Here is a 20,437-nt window from a genome sequence, read left to right on the forward strand (position 1 = left end):
TTGAGCAGTGAACAAACATAGTGCAGACAGCATGTACGTGAGTACCATTTTACATACGTGTGAGGTAGTTTTTTTGCAACAGTTTTCAGTTTTTTGTGCGGTGTCTGTTTAGGGTGGTAATGGCTGTGGGGAAGAAACTGTCTCTGAGTCTGTTCGTTTTTGCTTTGTGTGACCTGTAGCGCTTGCCGGAAGGCAGCAGGTCGAAGAGATGGTGGCCGGGGTGAGAAAAGTCCTTGATGATGTTTTCTGCTCTGCTGAGGTAGCGAGAGCAGGCAATGTCCTCCAGACTGGGCAGAGAGCAGCCGACGATTCTCTGGGCTGTTTTGATGATCCTCTGGAGCTTTTTCCTGTCTGCTGCTGTGCACCCAGCATACCACACCGTGATGCAGTATGTTAGGATTCTCTCCACTGTGGCTTTGTAGAAGGACACCTGCAGCTGCTGTTTTAGGTTATTTTTCCTGAGCAATCTCAGGAAGTGCAGTCGCTGCTGGGCCTTCCCTACCACCGCTCTGGTGTTTGCAGACCAGGAGAGGTCGTCGGAGATGTGCACGCCCAGGAATTTGAACGAGTGGACTCTCTCTACACAGTCTCCTTTTATGATGAGTGGTGCTGGATTCCTGCCATTCCTTCTGAAATCCAGAATCAGTTCTTTTGTTTTTGTGGTGTTCAATATGAGGTGGTTTTCCGAACACCACGTTGAAAGTGACTCAACCTCATCCCTGTATGCCGCCTCGTCCCCTTCAGAGATGAGGCCGATCAAGGTGGTATCGTCAGCGAACTTAATGATAGTGTTTGTGGGGTGGGTCGGTGAGCAGTCGGAGCTGTAGAGGGTGAAAAGCAGGGGGCTCAGTGCACAACCTTGGGGGGAGCCAGTGTTCAGTGTTAGGGTGGGAGAGACGTGGGTACCGAGTTTCACCGACTGTGGGCGGTTGGAGAGGAAGTCCATTATCCAGTGGCAGATGGAGGGAGAGAGTCCTAGGTGTGCAAGTTTCTCCACCAGGATCTCCGGGATAATGGTGTTGAAGGCTGAGCTGAAGTCCAGGAAGAGCATTCTGACGTAGCTCCCCCGGTGATCCAGGTGTTTCAGCACGGTGTGAAGTGCTGTGTTTATGGCGTCGTCAGTGGAGCGGTTTGCCCTGTAGGCAAACTGGTGGGGGTCCAGTGTGAGTGGCAGGGAGTTTTTGATGTGCCGGGACACTAACCTCTCGAAGCACTTCATGACCACAGGCGTAAGAGCTACAGGCCTGTAGTCGTTGAGGCTTTCCACTGCTGACTTTTTGGGGATGGGAATGATGGTGGAGGTTTTGAGGCAAGGTGGGACAGAGACCGGTTGAAGATGGTGGTGAAGACCCCAGCCAGCGGATTGGAACAGTCCCTGAGTACCCTCCCTGGTACTCCATCCGGGCCAGTTGCCTTCCTGGGGTTTATGGTATTCAGCGCACGCCTAACTTCGTGCTCCTAAAATGTGAGGGAGTTGCTGCTGGTTGTTGGTGGGTGTGATGTGGCTGTTTGTGGCCTACCAGCTTCAAAGCGAGCGAAGAACTGATTAAGGTCCTCAGCTAGTGAAGCCTCAGCCTCAACAGTTGCCAGGTTGTGTTCTCTGAAGTTGGTGATGTGTTGGAGGCCCTGCCACATCCTCCTCGGGTCATTACACCACCTAACAGTGCGCGCTCGTTTCTTTTTGGGAAAAGATGGAGAACAATAGCCGACATTTTTACACGGGGGCAGATTTATTTTCTTAAAGTATTTAACTGAGTAAACTCTATCGAATTCGCCGAATTGGTGTCGCTCGAGTCTCCGTCCAGCCTCCTTTTATCGTTCTCTCTCGATCTTTTCCTACCCACGCCTTTCTGCCAAGCTGGCGTGTCGGCTCTTCCCATGGGCGGGCCAGAGAAAGGCCCCCACGTGGCCCCACCATCTCGGAGAAGAGCGTCGTGATGTCTGTCCTTGTGCGTCTGGCCTTCTGCGTCAGAGTCCTGTTATCAACAGAACTAAACAAAACATTCGCATTCGGAACGGCGTGACCTGAAGCTCACTAAGTGAAAATTTTCATTGCACTCGATAAATTTAATTTGTATTTGATCGTACAAAATCCCTTATAGTCAAATGTATAAAATCCTTCACTGTTTATTACTTTGACTGTAAATTGGGATTGTAGTGTATTTTTAACCTGCTTGTCAAGTTTCATTATATTTAATCTTGTCTTTCTAGAAAAATAACACAAACTTAAAATGAGCATTTTTTTGTGAAAAAAAAAACATGTTTTACGATGTTTTAACTTTATTGTAAAATATCAAGATAATACATAACTTATGTACAGGAGTTTTACTTTACTAAATTCGTTTGATTATTTTTTGTTGGACAATGTTAAAAATCTTCATCAAAAACAAAAAAAGTTATTCAATATTTGTACCTGTACCCTCTTATAGGCAAAGAATTGTTTAATAAAAAGAGAAGGTGAAATTTTGCCACAGAGTGGGGCGGGTGAATGTTACAGATCAATGGAATAAAGCTATGTTTATTCAAATAACAATAAAATAAAATTGGGCAATTTCCTGAGAATAATAATAAAATAAGGCAATTTCCTGTGGCAGACTTGTTGAAAAACACTGAGTTACAGAACAAAATTTTCTGAGGCCTTCAAAAATGAGTGCAAATGGCAAAAATCGGCTGGAACACACATTTTGAGAGAATCGTCTGGAACAGAGTGAGTTAACTTAGGGGTCTCAAACTCGCGGCCCGGGGGCCAATTACGGCCCCCTGGATGATAGTTCGAGCCCTTTGCCTTCATATGAAAGATAAAGGGACAGTGTGTATTATTTGCCCCCTAGATGCCAGTGTATTCTGTCGTGCCACTGAAAGCACAATGGAAAAAGACAAACTATGGAGACTCAAAGTGACCAAAATGCCCCTTATTACTTTTGAGAAGAAGAGAAATAAGAAATAAAAAAAGAATGAAAAAGAAAAGAAAATATAAAAAGAAGACAAAAAGTAACACTCAAAAAAAGAAAAGAAAAAGGAAAACAGAAAGAGAAAAATTAAGAAAAGACATTCTCCTTATATTCCCCGTTTTCCTTTTATTGCCCTTTTCTTGTTTCTTCTCCCCTTTCAGAAAATCTTTTTCAATATTTTTGTCTTTCTTTGAGAAAGGCTGGGTAAAAAGTAAAAGAAAAGAGGTGTTTCTTCGCTCATTTTCTATCATGATTGCCGGGCATCGACCTGTTTTTTCCTCTTTCCTGCCTGATACTTGTTGCCGACCTTTTTTTGGACTTGTTACCACCCTTGCTCCCCCGTCCCAGCTTTCGACCAGCTTTGCCGCCGCCTAGGATTATCCTCGCTCGACACACGAGTGCCACTTCCGCGTTCCTGCCATCAGCTACCCGTGTCCGACGATCATCGGATCGTGGAAGCAAGCGCTGCTCTCTTTTCTCAATACAACTAAGTAAAAACGAACGCTATTAGGTCCTGTCTCCGTTTCTGGCTTGTGACATTTTCAGTCTTCCTTGGACTCACTTTTGGTTGTCTTCCACAATACAGCGACATCTAGTGGCGGATATAAAACACTGTCCCTTTAAGAACAGGGGAATGTTTTCATGAGAGCTGTTTTTGTGGAAAAGTTTGTCCTAACCACACCCGGATCCTAGGTTCCGCGACCCCACCCCTCAAATCTATTGAGTCTGAGAGCCCTAAGTTAAGAAATGACAATATCTGTGTATTATTTGCCCTCGTGTAAGTTTTAGATCAGGGGATGGTGTCAAAATCTGTTGTTTGCAATAATCTTTGGTCTGTGCAGCCCTTTGAGACTTTGTGATTAAGGTCTACAAACATGACTTGACTTTGTGGCACAAAATAAGTTGTGTAATGAGTCGCAGGGATTGTCTTTTAATTCCAAAGAAATGCCGATCCGGGTTCATACAGAGTTGGTGGAAAATTCAAAGGCATTAGGCTGAGGCAAGACCGGGAAGGAAAAGAGGAAGGGAATGGGTGGGGCCTCGGGTGGGGTGACACTTACTGTACCCGCTCATTCATTGACGCGCGGGGCGGGCGGACTCGTTTGTCGAGGCCGGGCGGAGAATTTTCTCTTTTCTTCTCTTTCCTCCGCGACGGCGGTGGGAGCATCCGAGCTTGTGGTGGGGGCGGTAGGAGGAGGCAGAAAGACCGCAGCTGCCGCAACGCACTGCCTCTTTTGACAGGCGCGAGAGGAAGGAAGCAAGCTCGCCGCTCATGGCTACGGTAAGAAGCTAGTTTTCGGCAGCAAACGGCGTCTAGACTGTCGAAATGCCGGCCTTAACGTTGCGCAGTTCGTCGGCACCTCACCCCGGAGCATCTTCGGGTTTTGAAGGTTGCGTGGCGGCAGCGAGGCGCCCCCGCGCTTCGGGGTTGGGGCGACTTTATGTCGTTTAATTTAAATTAATTGAAACCCCAAATCTTTTTGTTTTAACAAGTGTGATGATGTTATGGCGGACGTGGAGCCAACGTAGCCGCCTTTGATGGCTGGGCGGCGAGCGACTCGAGAAGCAGGCAGCCGCCGGTGGTTAGCTCGCCGCCTTTAGCACCGAGAACACCGGAAACGAAGACGCCGGCCTTCACAATGAAATATTCAGAACGTGAATAAACGCTTTATTATTTTTTTGAAAGTTTTTCTCCTTTTTTTACACTCGTAAGTGACGTCCACTAGTTTGAACCTCCGTCAAACTGGTTAGCCGTTTTCTGTCAAAGTCGCTCTACGCCTTTGAACACCGCAACTTTCATTAAATTATCACAAAAGCATAGCTAAAAATAGCTGTAACAATCACTAAATAAGAATAATGAGCGTAATAATGCAAGTTAAACGTTCATGCGGCTTTTATAACTCATGCTCGTATTCGCCGAACAAACCGGAAGTTAGCATTGTTTACCACGTCTGCCTTGATGGATGTGTTTGAATGGGATTAATTGATTAAACACATCAACTAAAATGTATAATAATCATCCTATCTGATGTTGCTTATTTGTAAACAATATGTGGGGTCGATTAATTGTGTTATTAAATTACTTTATTAAATCTGCATTAGAAGCGGTTCAGTTTTACGAGAAATACAAGCGGAGTTCTTGCCATATGTGTCAAATTGACGCGGGTCACCTTGCGATGTGCGTGCTTTTAATAACCGAAAGGGGCCACCATAACTGGTGGCACGACATTGAACCCCCACATAAATAAAAGGTGTGGCGTTAACAGCAGCCAGTGATGGTACCAATGATCATCACTCACTGGCTTTCATCTAGTCCTTTACATGAACCACTTTGAATGCAAAGACACGCGTCTTTTACTGAGCTAAATATAGCATTTGAAATACTGGCCAAACTGATGAAGTCATGTTTGTACCTGAAGAAAGGGCGTTTGGAAATCTGGCAGTAATAGCAATGATGGATCACAGGGTTTGGTCGCCTTGAAGGGTTTCGAAATCCTTGATAGATATGGACACAAAAGAGTAAGAAAGTCAGGTCATTTTTATTTGTATAGCCCTTAATCACAATTAGTCTCTAAGGGCTTCACAAGTTATTACATATAAGAAGTTTAGGTTATTCGTATGCTATAGAGTAGAAGTGAGTTTTAAGCCTAGATTTAAACATTTCCACCGAGGTTGCAGATCGGATCTCAGGGGGAAGAGCATTCGGATGGAGAACGCTCTCGAACCAGCGGAACACTTCTTGGCTCTTGGGATCACCAGGAGACCTCTCGGAACGAAGGCTTCGGGCCGGGACATAGGCGGAGATCAGATCTGAAAGATATGAGGGGGAAAGTCCATGTATGATTTTGTATAGTTGTAGGAGAACCTTGAAATCGCATCTTAGGCTAACAGGGAGCCAATGCAGGTTAGCCAAAATTGGGGTGATGTGATTGTACTTTTTTGTCCTTGTTAAAAGCCTCGCTGAAGCATTTTGTACCAGCTGAAGACTCTTGAGTCTGGTCATCGGAAGACCGGAAAGTAGTGCATTACAGTAGTCGAGACGGGAGGTAACAAACGCGTGAATTATGATTTCCGCATCCGACTGAGAAAGTATAGGACGAATTTTAGCAATGTTACGGAGATGGAAGAAAGCTATTCTAGTAATTTTCTTCACATGTGTTTGAAAGGACAGATCGGGGTCAAAAATGACACTTAAATTTTTAAGTGAGTCGCTCTGTGTGATGTGGCAATTGTCTATGTTCACAGCGGTTTTAGAGAATAAGTCACGGGACTTAGATGGACCAATAACTAACATTTCAGTCTTTTCAGAGTTAAGACGCAGGAAATTGAGTGACATCCACTCTTTTATCTCAGTGAGACAGGCCTCCAAATTTCCAGTTTAGTGTGGCAGATTCCTCCATCGGGAGATAGAGTTGAGTGTCATCTGCGTAGCAATGGAAACTGATATTATACTTGCGAATAATATCACCTAGTGGAAGCATATCAATGCTGAAGAGAAGGGGGCCAAGCACTGAACCCTGCGGAACACCACAAGTAACACTAAATGGCTCAGATGTCAATTCGCCATATTTAACGCAGTGTGTCCTATCTGAGAGGTAGGATCTGAACCATAATAGGACGTTTCCTGAGAGACCAATCCATTTTTCCAACTGTTCTAGCAAGATATTATGGTCCACTGTGTCAAATGCAGCACTAAGGTCCAGCAGCAGCAAAAGTGATGATGCGCCCGAGTCCATTGCCCGTAGGAGATTATTGGTTACCTTAATCAGAGCTGTCTCAGTAGAGTGGTTAGTCCTGAATCCTGATTGCATTGATTCAAAGAGATTGTTCTCGGACATGAAATCATTCAGCTGCTGTGCCACTACTTTTTCAAGTATTTTAGAAAGAAACGGTAGGTTTGACACAGGTCTATAATTACATAAGTTTTCTGGATCAAAGTTGGGTTGTTTCAGTGTGGGTTTAATGACGGCGGACTTAAAAGCTGCTGGAACTACACCTGAGGAGAGTGATATGTTTAAAATATTTAGAACTGAAGGTGCAAGAACGCCAAAGAGACCTTTAATAAGTGAACCTGGAAGCGGGTCGAACTGGCAAGTCGACCCAGTTTTTATCTGTGAAAAACGGGACAAAATCCCTGGACAGCCACCATGTCGTGCATCTATAGATTTGAGTGCTTTAGTATGTGTTGAATTAATACTGTCTTTAGCAATTTCTTCCTGTATGCTTTGGATCTTCTTAGTAAAGAAGACCATTATGTTGTGGGCAGAATGAGTGGAGCTATCTGGGATAGTCTGTTGCCTTGTGGGCGATGCTAGTGTCGAAAAGGACCTTGGGATTGTTCTTTTGTGACGCAATCACCTTCGAAAGTTAGGCTGATTTTGCAGAGGCCAGGGCCGCTTTATACTTCAACAAACTATCACACCAGATTTGATGGAAAACTTCAAGCTTGGTAGCGCGCCATTTTCTTTCAGATTTCCTGCATTCTCGTTTAAGGGATCTAGTTTCATCATTAAACCAAGGTGTGCGTCTTTTAGGTCGTGATTTATGCCGGATGGGCGCTACTGAATCCAGGGCACTGGCCAGGGTAGCGTTGAATTCATTTAGGAGTGGTTCGATGGAGCTTATGTATGAAGGAAAGGACGCAACTGCTCCTGGAAGAATATCGGAGAGCTCAGAAACTGTGCCCGTGCTTATATTGCGTCCAGTGAATCCTTCAGTTTTTTTGGTACTCCATTTAGCTAGCACCTCAGATGTAACTAAATAATGATCCGAGATAACTCTAGTACACGATAGCACCGTCATGTTTGAGGTTGAAACTCCTCGAGTCAGAACCAAGTCGAGCGTGTTTCCATCTTTATGGGTTGGCAAATCAACCAGTTGATTAAAACCAAAAGCATCAATTATAGACTGAAATGCAACAGTGAGTGAACTGAGTGGGGAGTTCATATGAATGTTAAAGTCCCCCATGATTATAATTTTGTCTGCATAGGTTACTAGTTCAGACAAAAGTTCAGCAAATTCGTCTAAGAAAGTTGTGTATGGTCCTGGTGCGCGATAGATAGTTATCACATAAATTGACAGTGGAGAGGACCTCATAACAAGAGCCTCGAATGACTTGTGATTATTAGAGGTACGAGGAGTAAATTTGAGCGTTTTTTCAGAAATGAGCGCGACACCGCCACCCTTTTTCAACGTGCGTGCTATATGGCTACTCTCGTAGTCTGGGGGAGAAGCATAATTTAGCGCTAAATACTCATCCGGGCGTAACCAAGTTTCACAAAGACCAATACAGTTAAGTTTATAATCGCGAATAATATTATCTACAAGTAAAGCTTTAGGAGCGAGCGATCTAACATTCAAAAGACCAAATTTTAGCTTTGAATCATTTAACTTAGCTGTAGTCTTTGTAGAGATCTTCACGAGATGCCGTTCGTGTGCGTTCAGGCGTCGGTGGACTCGCAGAATCGACGAAGAAATGATGGTTGGATTAGACAGATCTTCATGTCGTTGCTCCTTCAACTTCACACGCTTCCCTGCACGACATCTTCGCTTCTGTTCTTTGCACCGTCTTCGTCTCCGATTTTTTTATTTCTTAGGTGGAGCGGGAAAGCAGGGCGAACCCGAGTCCCTTTGGAGCTCATTCGGGATGTCGTGGGTGGTATAGAAAGTGCCCGAAAAGTCGAAATTTAGACAACCACCCAGTCGGATGAGCTCCTCCCGGCTGTAGGTCTTATTGGCCACGCATGTATCCAAAAAGGAAAGCAGGAAAACAGTGGTAAATAGTAGGATAGCCGGATAGCAACTAGCCGCTACGTAAACACGCGCCGCCATGTTGGAAACCGGAACCGGAAGTCTAAAAAGTAGGTCAATATATGAATCACCCTTGATAATTTCCTTTAAAGAAAGATTTTGTTGGCTTGTGACGTGGGTGTGACCATCAGTGCACTGACGGCTTTCCAGATGCGGAAATTTACCACATGTAAATTAAAAGACAATTCCTGGAGATTGGTGACTATGTCACCAAGATTGTGATGATACTGCCAAGTTTCACATTTCAGTAAAATGTACTGTGAACAGTACAGACTGTGATCACCAACTGCAACATCCTTTCAGAAAATTAAACGTCATGTTGTCCATCCAGACCTTTGGGCCACGGCAGCCAGGTATGGATTTCTCACTACGGACAGGTGTAATTTTGTAACAATGACAATAAAGGTATATTCTACTCTATTCTAATTACAGACTTGCTAAATAGATGTCCGCCCTATCCGGGAAACATTTTGAAGAGTCGACTTGGGTATTGACATTGTACAATTCCAGTGTGAATTATATAGTGAACCCTTGTGGTGTAAAAATACTTAAATACAACACTATTGATTCAAATAATAAGCTTAATCACGTGAAAACGAACATCATTGTTTGGGAGGAAAGTCACTTGGAATAAGCTGCCTCATTTGGCCACCATCTTACTACTCCGGGAGCCTGAATGAGAAATTAAATAATCAGTTGATATTTTTTTTTCTCAATTTCAGCAAAAGGTTGATTTAATTACCGGTATGTGGCAAAAAATAAATAAACACAAGAAAAAATAGTCTTTTTTTTTTTTTTTTTTTTACGTACTGCAGATTCATACAAAAATTAAATAAAAATGTCCTATCTTAAACCAATTAGTCACATTGCTCAGTCAGTAGAGACAAAATCCATTAATTAACCTTTGTCCATTTGTTTAGTGAAAGGAAAAAAATACAGTTTAATCAAGTAATCATTTTTTATCCCGCTAAACCAGGGCTCTAGAACTTATGGCTCACCAGCCATATATGGCCCTTTTTCATGAGTATGTCTGACTCTGAGATAAAATGTAACGTGCACATTTTTTTACTTAATTGACACATGCGGAGCTGACCGTGGCACGTGCAAAGCCAAGACGATACTGAAGTTTAACGGTATTTTGTGACATTTTTACAATATAACTTACCTGTACAATGTTTTGAAACCATTATTTAGGACGAAAATGAGAGTCAAAATTAGCCTCAATACTCCCAAGTAATTGCGGGAGGGAGACAAATTTTAAGTGAAATATTTACATTAATATTGGACACAGGCTCTGATTATTATTTCGTACAATTCATCAAGTTCTCAAACGTCACACAGTGAAAAAAATGTGGTGAAGAGTTTGCTTTTGTCTGGAGAGCCTGTTTTTCAGTTTTGTTGACGTTTGTCTTAAAATATATCGTATGGCTCTCTCAAGAAATGATATATCCATCCATCCATTATCTGCACCGCTTATTCACTGCGCCGAGGTGCTGCTGACTGTATTCATTGAATATCAAATACTTTTGTGAAGCACAGTCTGGCATAAGGCTAAAGTTCTCTTCCATCCATCCATCCATTATCTGCACCATTTATCCTCAGTAGGGTCGCAGGGGTGCTGGAGCCCATCCCAGCCATATTCGGGCAGTGGGCAGGGGACACCCTGAACTGGTTGCCAGCCAGTCGCAGGGCACACAGAGACAGACAATTCCCTCGCTCATTCATTCCTAGGGACAATTTGAACCAGTCAATTAACCTGACATGCATGTTTTTGGAATGTGGGAGGAAACCTGAGCGCCCAGAGGAAGCCCACGCAAGCATGGGGAGAACATGCAAACTCCACACAGGAGGTTTGGTCTCATGACCTCAGAACTGTGGCGCACACGCGCTAACCACTGCCCCGAGGTGCTGCTGACTGTATTCATTGAATATCAAATACCTTTGTGAAGCACGGTCTGGCACAACGCTAAAGCTCTCTTTCATAGCGAAATATACGCATATAAAATGTACAATGCACATCATCAAAATCGTATCGGCTTGAATATTATTTGAATCTTATCGAGGCAGGTCAAACTTCGTTTCGTTCAACCGACGTGCTTTTTCTTGTTTGTGCATCGCGAAGGTACTGCCATGATATGCAAGGTCTGCTTTGCAAACTTCTTAAGTCATTTTTTCATTGGTCGTATCCAGGCTAAATTGTCCCCAAACTTTAGAGGTTTTGGTATGCGTATGTGATGTTGATGCCGTCAATTCTGTATATTAACACTTGAGACGGACACCATTGCGCATGATTGACACTCAGCAGAGATTATATTCATGTAGGGATCTCTCTGTTGGATAAACGTGTCTGGCAACAATAGTCAACAAGAGAATTTATTGTTGACTATTTCTATTATCGTTTTTTGTCGACGACAACTAACCGTTGCCGCCCTAATTAGCAGAGTTTAGTTGCTTCTATTTCAGCCTCCAACTAGTGGAGAACACCTCAGGTTTAGTACAGAATTTTCTTTCATCACTAATCAAATTATAAGACCCATCCCTCACTAAAAGACACTCATTTGTCTTCCACACATGCACGCCAGGCTCGCTCCTGTCAGCTCTATTTAGTGTCTATTTTATTATTGTGAAGCCACTTCCCTTCTTTTCCATCTTGAGCCGGGGGCCTTTTAAGTGTTGTAACGCCATCATGCCAGCCCTCTATTTTCCCTTTCCGCCGCCACTTTGCCAGCTTTTGCCTATTCGTAATGCTCTCGGCACGAGTGCATCTGTCCAGCTCGGCCCGTGGCGTCCTCACGCAAGCACCCCCACCGGCTGACCCGCTAATGGAGGGCCCAAAGTATCATCTGTAAATGGCCCAAGGTTGCTCAAGTACTTTAGAAGTCAAAACTCGGCAGACTGCTAATCGGAACGATTAGGAATCTGTGGTAGTGATCGGTAGAAAACAAGATTTGACAAAAAAAGTACTGATGTCAGGCTGGCCTGGAAAGGAATGTAACAAGGCTGCTGCCAGAAAGTATTCTTGGCTGGTGGTGTGTCCCTTTGACTAGTATGCTCTGTGCTCAATTGGGATCAGTCTGAGGTATATGTGTTGGCAATCATTAAAGAAATGGCCAAATTGGCAGGTAAAGATTTTTTTTAAAATATTATTTTTCTTACATTATGATGTCTTTAAACATGTTGTTCTTTCCAGTAAAATAAGAATTTAAATATTTTTATTTTTAGAATATCAGTTAAAAAATACTAACTTTATATTTGATGAATAATATTTAAAATGCATTTGAAATATTATTATTGTAATACTTTTTTGTAGGTATTGTTTTTTTTTTAACTTGAGAAATGATTATAAATGTATTATCCAGAAAATTATCGTGAAATGATTAAAAAATTACAACACTCATTCAAATAGGAAAAAATACAACAATAGGTTCAAGTCTTTTTTTTTCCCCTTTTTTCGAGTAGAAAACTTAAAATATTAAAAAATAAAACTAACTGTTTTCTTAAAATTATAAAAGCAATTCTTAAATTTGCTGTTTTAGTTTTTTACTCTGTTATTCTTAATATCTTTCCCTAATTAAAGAATAATAATAATACGTTAAGTAAGCAAACATGCATGATCCAGCAGATGACAGATTTTTCTTCATTGTAATATTTTTCTCCATTAAAAACAACTCTTAACTAGAACTATGGTTAATTGGAATTTTTTCCACTGATCATAAAATACAACGTTTCAATGACTTAAAAATCAAAAACTCTGAAACAATTGACTAAACAAAAGGCAAATAAAAGGCTGATGGGGGAAAAAGCCAGAGTGCATTTTGGGCCTGTCCCCTTGACATTCCAAACACTTTTCACATGAATAAAATCATGATGAAATAGATGTACTGAGTTTCATGTATTAATTGTAATAAGTTGAATTGTTGATTGAAAATGTAACAAAAAACTGTTTCCGCACTAGTATAACATTTCTCACCTGTTACTTTTCGTATTTAAATATTTTTAACTTGTTTTCCTCTTGGTAATATGAGAAAGAGGATTAGGACGAGGCAAGAGACACTGTCCCTCAAAGAAACCTACATGAACCAAAAGTTGTGTTTAAACATTCACGCCATCAATCCCAATTTAAAGCTGCCCTCTCCCCTGCCCTGCTGGATTGTCTAGAAGAAGTCAGTGGCCGACCGTAACCGCTCGATTTATCATATCGAGTTGGCACAAATAGTGGCGCACGCTCAATTACTCTGCATCCGTGAGCGGGATATGATCTAATTAAATGACAAGGCGGTGCTGAAGTGCATCGCGTGTCACAGGCAGTTGCATCTGGATCGGGTTCCGCCACGCACCTCGTGTTTATTATTTGTATTAGAATTTCAAGCAAGCCACCTTTGCATAAAACGGGAGATAAAGCGGAAATCAAACAAAGGCAAAATCTAAAAGGAGTCAGTGTTAAAAGGTAGTTTCAAATTCTTAAACACGCAAAACGTGAGGAAATAATAGTGTATGTTCCAAACTATAAGTCGCACCCGCCCCAAAAATGCATAAGTAAGAAGGCAGAACCATATACAAGTTGCACCGTAGTATAAGTCGCATTTCGGGACCATTTATTTGATAAAACCCAACCCCAAAATATGCATGTCATCTTGAAAGGCAATTAAAATAATAGGGAGCAATGGGCTGAATAAGTCCGTACGTTATATGAAGGCAATATGATTGATGTGCTTGTAAATTTCAGTAACTGTGTAACATATTAAGAGTTATTCAGATAACTACCATAAACAACATGCTTACCAAAATATCATTTTCACTCCAAAACATGGAATCCAATGAAATATTCATCCTCTGTATCGCTTTTCCCACTATGCAATCTACGCGTTTGTCTTCCAGTTCTATGTCGCTTACGTCGGACTAATTGCCACCTCCGCTTTCTGCTTTTCACTATTATCAGTGTTTAATCTGAAGAATTTAATTTTCTTTTTGGTGCAATTTTTATTCAGATGTATATAGGAATCCCTTTTTAGCAAGTTGAAAATACTTACTTTGGCGAAATTATACAATATTTTCTGAACATTCGTGTCCCGATTAGTAGGAATAGGTCGTGTCATTTCGCCAAAGTAAATATTTTAAACTTGCTGAAAAACTATTTCTATACAAGGTGAAAATTCTCTGTGCTTTACTTTTCTTTTATATTTTAGTGACGTTTACATTTTCCTTCACTTCCAGTGATGTTTGAGCGAGTGACGTATACATTTGTATGCTTAAAAGGGCAAGTCGAAATTATCAGCACAGGCCTAGAAGGTCCTCTTGTGGTTTTGTGTGAATGTGAAATGATATACCCGGAAATAATCGTCAATAATTTCACAGATTATACGCATCTGATGAATCAGCCGCACCTCTGGCCAAACTATGAAAGAAAACCGAGACTCAAAGTCTGGAAAATACGATGCATGTTTATTTTTCTGTAAAACCTTTACACTGTATATTTCATTGGTATATTTCAAATATTTTCTGAGCTCATGCATTTTAAAGACGAACATCTTTAGCTGTAACGTCTTCCGGGTAAAACCAGCACGCTTGCAACGTTGATCACTGGCAACGAGCACTAAATTAGCTGTTTTATTGTGTTTTTGGATTTTTATCAGTATATTTTTTGAATGACACTTGGAGATATTTCCATCTTGTTGCTCATACAGGAGGATTGCTGCTCTTGGCATAAAAAAAAAAAACAGAAAATATGCTGCTGCTGTGTTTTACCCATTGACATTTGCACAGATAGCATATCTAAACTGCATTTATGTTATTTTATTTACTTTACCGTATGAAAATGCTGTTTTATTTTTGTAAATGCACGCTATGCTTGTTGCATTCTTTTTGTTACCCAGATATGGGGCACATTATTACTGTTCCATTTTGTTGTTTTTTTAGATTCTGAAAATGACATCAAAAATTGGGTTTCATTATTGCATTTCTTCATTTTCATCAAAAAACGTATTGCATTTCATTAATATTGCAATGACACAAAACTTGACGAGGTATCATACAATACAGTAGTCACATGCTGCATCATTCTCCACAGGATGTGCTGTAAACTTCATTTTGATAGTAAGCTAGTATAGCTGATGTAGATACACACATCATGTGTTGCATTCACTACGAGGCTTTTATTAAGCTTTTATTTATTTATTTATTTTTTGCTGCTCCAGACAAATTTGTTTTTAGTTTTTTTTGGTCCAATATGTCTCAACATTTTGGGGTTCCGGCCCATGGCCTGGGTGTATTGTTTATATTCTACTTAACTGTATTCATTCAATTATTGTCTGTTTTCTATTTAGACTGACACAGAAAATCAAACTGCTTGCAACAACAGTGGGTGTTGTTGCAAGCAGTTTTGCCTGCAACGTCATTTACAGAGTTTTGTGCTAAAGTAAATCAGAAATACATGAAAAGCAGAATAATTCAGTTCAGTAGGGAAAAAAATACATCTAGAAAAATGTCATGTTGTTTTTGCACTGCAAATATACTCTGTATACTACAACAGGGAATATATTCACTCTGACGGTCTTTAGTATGGCCCATTCTTAATGGTGTGTTCCCGACTGCCAAGCGGACTGCGCTTCATACCGAAAATTTTCCTAATTACTTCTTGTTAACATGGATATAAACTGGTAATTAGATTCAAGTCTAGTCACATTTATTTGTATAGCCCTTAATCCCAAAATTGTCTCAAAGGACTGCACAGGATTACAATTACACCATCGCCTGATCTTAAACCAGCATGAGGGCAAGGAAAAATTCAAAACCTCAGCGTGAGGGAAAAAAGAAACCTTGAGAAGATCAAACATTTTCTCAGAAGAAGGGGCTTAAACACAACCTACCAATCTCTGTTCTGCAAAAATCGAAAGCCATTGCTATAGTCCTCTTCACTCGCCTCAACCACTCATTCAAATTAATACGGCTGTATATCTAATCCACATTATAACTGTTTTCTTACTAGACATATCTGTCAGCGACATTCTTTAGTCATCGGCCACAAAATCCTGGTCAGAAGAATTTTGTTCACTACAATTGCTGTCTGTTTTGAAGCTCACCTCACATGTTGTGATAATGCGGTTCACCTTTTGGAATGTGTTGTCACTTAAATGACATCACAGCTCTAAATAGTAAATGGTCTGCATTTATATAGCGCTTTTCAAGTCAATGAAGACCTCCCAAAGCGCTTTACAATGTGCTTCACACTTACCCATTGGTCAACTTTGAGGCAACATTTTTCTAGGTCCCTGGGCGCGTAAAGTTTTTTGCAACATACTGTTTTTGCATAATTGTAGGGATGAACACTACACTTTCTGTGCCTAATTGGGAAACAAAAATCAGTTTAGAAACTTCAAGTTAAATGTGTTCTTTTGCCGTGCAGAATCTGTGCGAAGACCGGGACCCCATTTGCGAGCAAGTGGACGTTCGGACCAGACAGTCGGAAAGCGCCGCAATGACGTCGGTGACAGAGTACTATGCTGGGAAGAATGTGCTCATCACGGGGGCCACGGGATTCATGGGCAAAGTCCTGGTTGAGAAACTGCTTCGGTGCTGCCCGGAGGTGCGGGCCCTCTTCCTGCTAGTGCGACCCAAAGCCGGACAGTCCATGCAGCAGAGGGTCGGCGACATGGTGAAGTGCAAGGTGAGGTTGAAAAATTGAGCCCGTCGGCACTCCAAAAAATGCTCTTGACTCTGACCGAATGGAAAAGTTGATTTGGCCCCGGCCGGGTAGACGAATTCGTGTGTGCTTACCTGATGGGCTATGAGCATAGCAGTTGATAAAATAATCACATTGTAAATTCAAGTAGAAAAAAATACACAGAGCTGTGTTAAAAACAATAACAAAAATATTGGAATTCAAAAATGAGAATAACAAATGGGTAATGGCTATATCTAATAATTGAATACGCATTTTGTTTATTAATAATTACAGTATCTTTTTAATCTAAGAATTATCCAAACCCTTAAGAGTTTTACTGTCCCAAAAATAAAGAAATGCAGATTTTTAGCGTCTTCTTTCATTGGAGACCATTTAACAGTTTGCTTACATCTTAACAAAACCTTTTAGGTTAGGTATTGTTAAAATGTGTTTATATTTTGCTTTATAAATTCTGGTCAGCTCCGGATAATTTGTCAGGATTTTCCAAAATTTCGGAATGGTCGAGACCCTGTTACCTACCTAAGGAGAGTATTATTATTTGGTAGTGGATATTTTTTTTTATCTTATTAAGAAACTCATTGCAGTAGCCTTTATACAAATATTTTGTAGTAGATGTTTTTGCAAATCATGCCACAAATGGCCCATTTGGCCTCGGTTTTGACACTACTTTTCCTCAAGTATCAGTCTGAAAAAAACGTCATTGTAATATGTTAGTAATTGAACAAACAACATTTTGGGGTAAATTCATTAAAAGTTTCTGTTTTGGAGCCAATTTGGGAAAATATTAATCATTTTGCAAATTTTGGGGCATATTGTCGGCTTCACAATGAGGTATTTTGAGTTTTCTAAATTGCTGACATAAAGTGTTCTGTTTTAGTTTAGAATTTAAGGTTTAGTCTTGACCGATTTACAGATTGATCGACAGATGATTCCATTACTATCAGAAGTTTATTGCAGTCGTCAAAACTTACAGGATTTTTTTTTAAACTTAATTAAGAACAGTAGTACAAAAATCCCCCCCTCCCTTGCTTTTTCAGTCAAATCCTCATTCATAACATTTTGAAAGCACAACGGTATTGATGCAAAATCTGCATTTGTTGTTCAGGAAAGTTCCTAGCAGCCGTTGCGGTGGGAAGAACAGCCGATGAGTGGGCGTGGCAGCAAAGCTTGACTCACCAAAGAGCAAAAAGTTGGGCTCTCATCTTCACAGTTTTTAATCGAAAAATAATCTGGGGGGTTTGGTTTTGTAAATGTAAATGGTTTCCATTTATATAGCGCTTTTCAAATCAGTGAAGACCTCCCAAAGCGCTTTACAATTTACTTCACACTTACCCATTCACACACCGATAGCAGTGTCAGCCATGCAAGGCAACTACATGCTTATCGTTGAACGATACAACAACAAAGTGTATTTGTTTTAGGGAAAAATTGAGGTATTTTTTTGTGATGTTTTCAACAAACCAACATTTCAAGTAATGGCCAATTTCGAATGGAGGGTTTTTAGGAGAAAAAGAAAATTACCCATTTTTAGAAACTCAAGCTCATTTAAAAGGACAGATTGTATTATTTGACCACTAGACATCGCCATCTTGTGTAGTGCAAATAAAACATGTGCTAAAAATCATAAGAATAAATACAAACTACTGACACTCAAAGTGACTAAAGAGCACAATTTATCTTCTCATATTTTTTAGCCCAGCTTTTAGTTAGGTTTTTTTGTACCCATAGCAACAAGATTACAGAAAATGTTCAGCTCTCTCTAAATGCGACTGGTGTTATGTTAAAAAAAATGCAAATGCATTGACATATGAGTAGTTAGAAAATCATTGTTTATATGATAATTTGTTGGATTTATTTAAATCAAGATTCTTTTTCATTGATAACGTGTTTCGCCACTAGTGGGTGTTGAATAATACACACTCTCCTTTGAAGGGAGGTTGTTATTCATTTTTTTACCTTTTTTTTTTTTCAGTAAAGCATTTTGAATTTAACATTAATTTCATTAACGGTTTTCCTGAAATATCCTTCATAAGTACTTTTAAACAAATTAAATATGGATGCTTCTTAAAATTTTCAGTTTTTAAGTAGTCCATTATTTACTATCATGACCTACTGCGATCTAGCACATCATTCTCAGATGCTGCACAAGATTTTATGCTGTTATTTAAGATTGACAGATGTGGAGCACAAGTACACACTGGTGATTGCAATCATTCAGTCCCCCCCCTTTTTTATAATATAACTGTTTATTTCTCACACAAATTTTGACAGAAGTTTGATTCCACCATCATACATCAACACAAACACAAAACATATAAACTTGACACACCCATAAATAACGGAAGGAACAACAGAAAAAAAAAATAATAAAGGATAATACAATACAATACAATCAATACAATAAAAATGTGGGGGAGGGGTTTATACATCAAGTAAAATTTGTGTGATAGGCTTCCATCTTTTCTCAAATTGATCAAGTCTTGAAGTGATTTTTTTCCATAATGTACATTTGCTTTAATTTGTCTCTCCATTGTTTTATGTCAGGGGGTTGTGGTTTCAGCCAGGACACTGTGATCATTTTCTTTGCTACCAGAAGCATAACCTTTAGTATATAGTATAGTATCAGCCCCCCTTTTAGTGATAGAAGTTTATGAAACCCTGGCGGAGACCGATTAAACTCTGGTGTTCCGCTAGTGTTTTTATCTGGTATTGGAAACACTGCCCCATCTTTGGCATATCAGCTTATGCCCTGCAAAAATATTACAGTTTAAAAGCACACCACACAGGTCAAATCTTTCTCACCTGTCGGACAAACTTTTTCTTTCTCCAACCCATCAAATATCCAGCACCGTTGCCTTCCGACGAGCTCTTTTCTAGTCAGACGCTCAACTAAAATGTCTGTTTGTACCCGAAAGGTTTGAGTAATAGATACTTGGATCATAAATTCCTTTAACCGTTTTTTCGATGCTATCAAATTGGTTTCGCCTTTGGTAAGTTTTATGAATGTTGTGTTGTCATGGCAACGTCAAAACAAAGAAATGCTACACCCCCTCCAATGTATACGACTTGACGCCAAATCTATTTCCACTCTGCTGGCTCACGTTGAATGAAAAGTGTTCTTGCTTGAAATACACCTGATTCAGATCTGGTTACATGTTGAGGGAAAGTCGTTTATCCTTGGAGAATATGTCAAAAGGGAACCAGGCGTGTTTCTGTGTAATTAGGTCGCATTTATTTCTGAAAGAAATTGGAACACTGCATGTTGCTGGCTACTTAGCTTCAGTCTCTTGTTCCCACTCTTTGCAGCATATGAGCAACAAAGCCTATCAAGCTGGTGTTATTTCAGGATGATTGTGACGATGACTTTCTCACGTCACCATTGCGGAGTATGAGATCACTGTGAAATATCAGGCTGGAATGAAAGTCCACCGGAATTTCTGGAAACGACAAATCTCAGTTATTTACGGTTCTGCCTCTGGGGTAAAATCAAAGACCGTCTATCCCAAGTTTTTTGTCACGGTGAGCTGATTCTTGGGCGCCGTCAGCAGCAAGCAGCCGCTGACGGCTCAGGCGTGGTGAAGCTGTAGAGGACAAAGAAAAAAGCCGGCAGGGGAGAAACCTTTTTGACACGCACACCTTGTATTGTAAGAATAAAGCACATTCGAGTGGGAGATTGTAAGCGACGGCATCTCAATCTCCAGGAGAAAGTGTTGTGACGCATGTGACCTGTTCGTGCTAGTGAGACACTGAGGCAACGGTCAAGCACATAGACGAAGATGACTCCTGACACCAGGAAAGGCACCCTCACTAGCGACTTGGGTTTCCCCACTGAAATGAGAGCAGTGTGAGTGTCTGGCTAATATCCCTTGATCTCTTCATAATAATTATTTGCTCTGCCAATCAAGTCAAGAATAAATTAAGGCTGAGGATTTATATTAATTCCATGATGTGATTTTAAAACTTTGATGTGACTTTGATTGGTTTGATAAAACGT

General features: G+C 40.6%; 1 protein-coding gene across 1 annotated transcript in view; it reads left to right on the forward strand.

The window, feature by feature from the left end:
• The first annotated feature begins 4,020 nt into the window (after nucleotides 1-4,020).
• Nucleotides 4,021-20,437, forward strand: part of LOC148357259 (fatty acyl-CoA reductase 1) — a 49,755-nt gene continuing 33,338 nt past the window's right edge. The window contains exons 1-2 of the mRNA XM_088347023.1: nucleotides 4,021-4,233; nucleotides 16,165-16,425. Of these exons, the coding sequence (XP_088203149.1) occupies nucleotides 4,225-4,233; nucleotides 16,165-16,425 (270 nt within the window). The 5' untranslated portion in view covers nucleotides 4,021-4,224. The remainder of the gene's footprint in view (nucleotides 4,234-16,164; nucleotides 16,426-20,437) is intronic.

Source organism: Urocampus carinirostris, chromosome 11 (genome assembly GCF_059441175.1).
Source record: "Urocampus carinirostris isolate Australia breed hairy pipefish chromosome 11, RoL_Ucar_1.0, whole genome shotgun sequence".
Lineage (NCBI taxonomy): Eukaryota > Metazoa > Chordata > Actinopteri > Syngnathiformes > Syngnathidae > Urocampus > Urocampus carinirostris.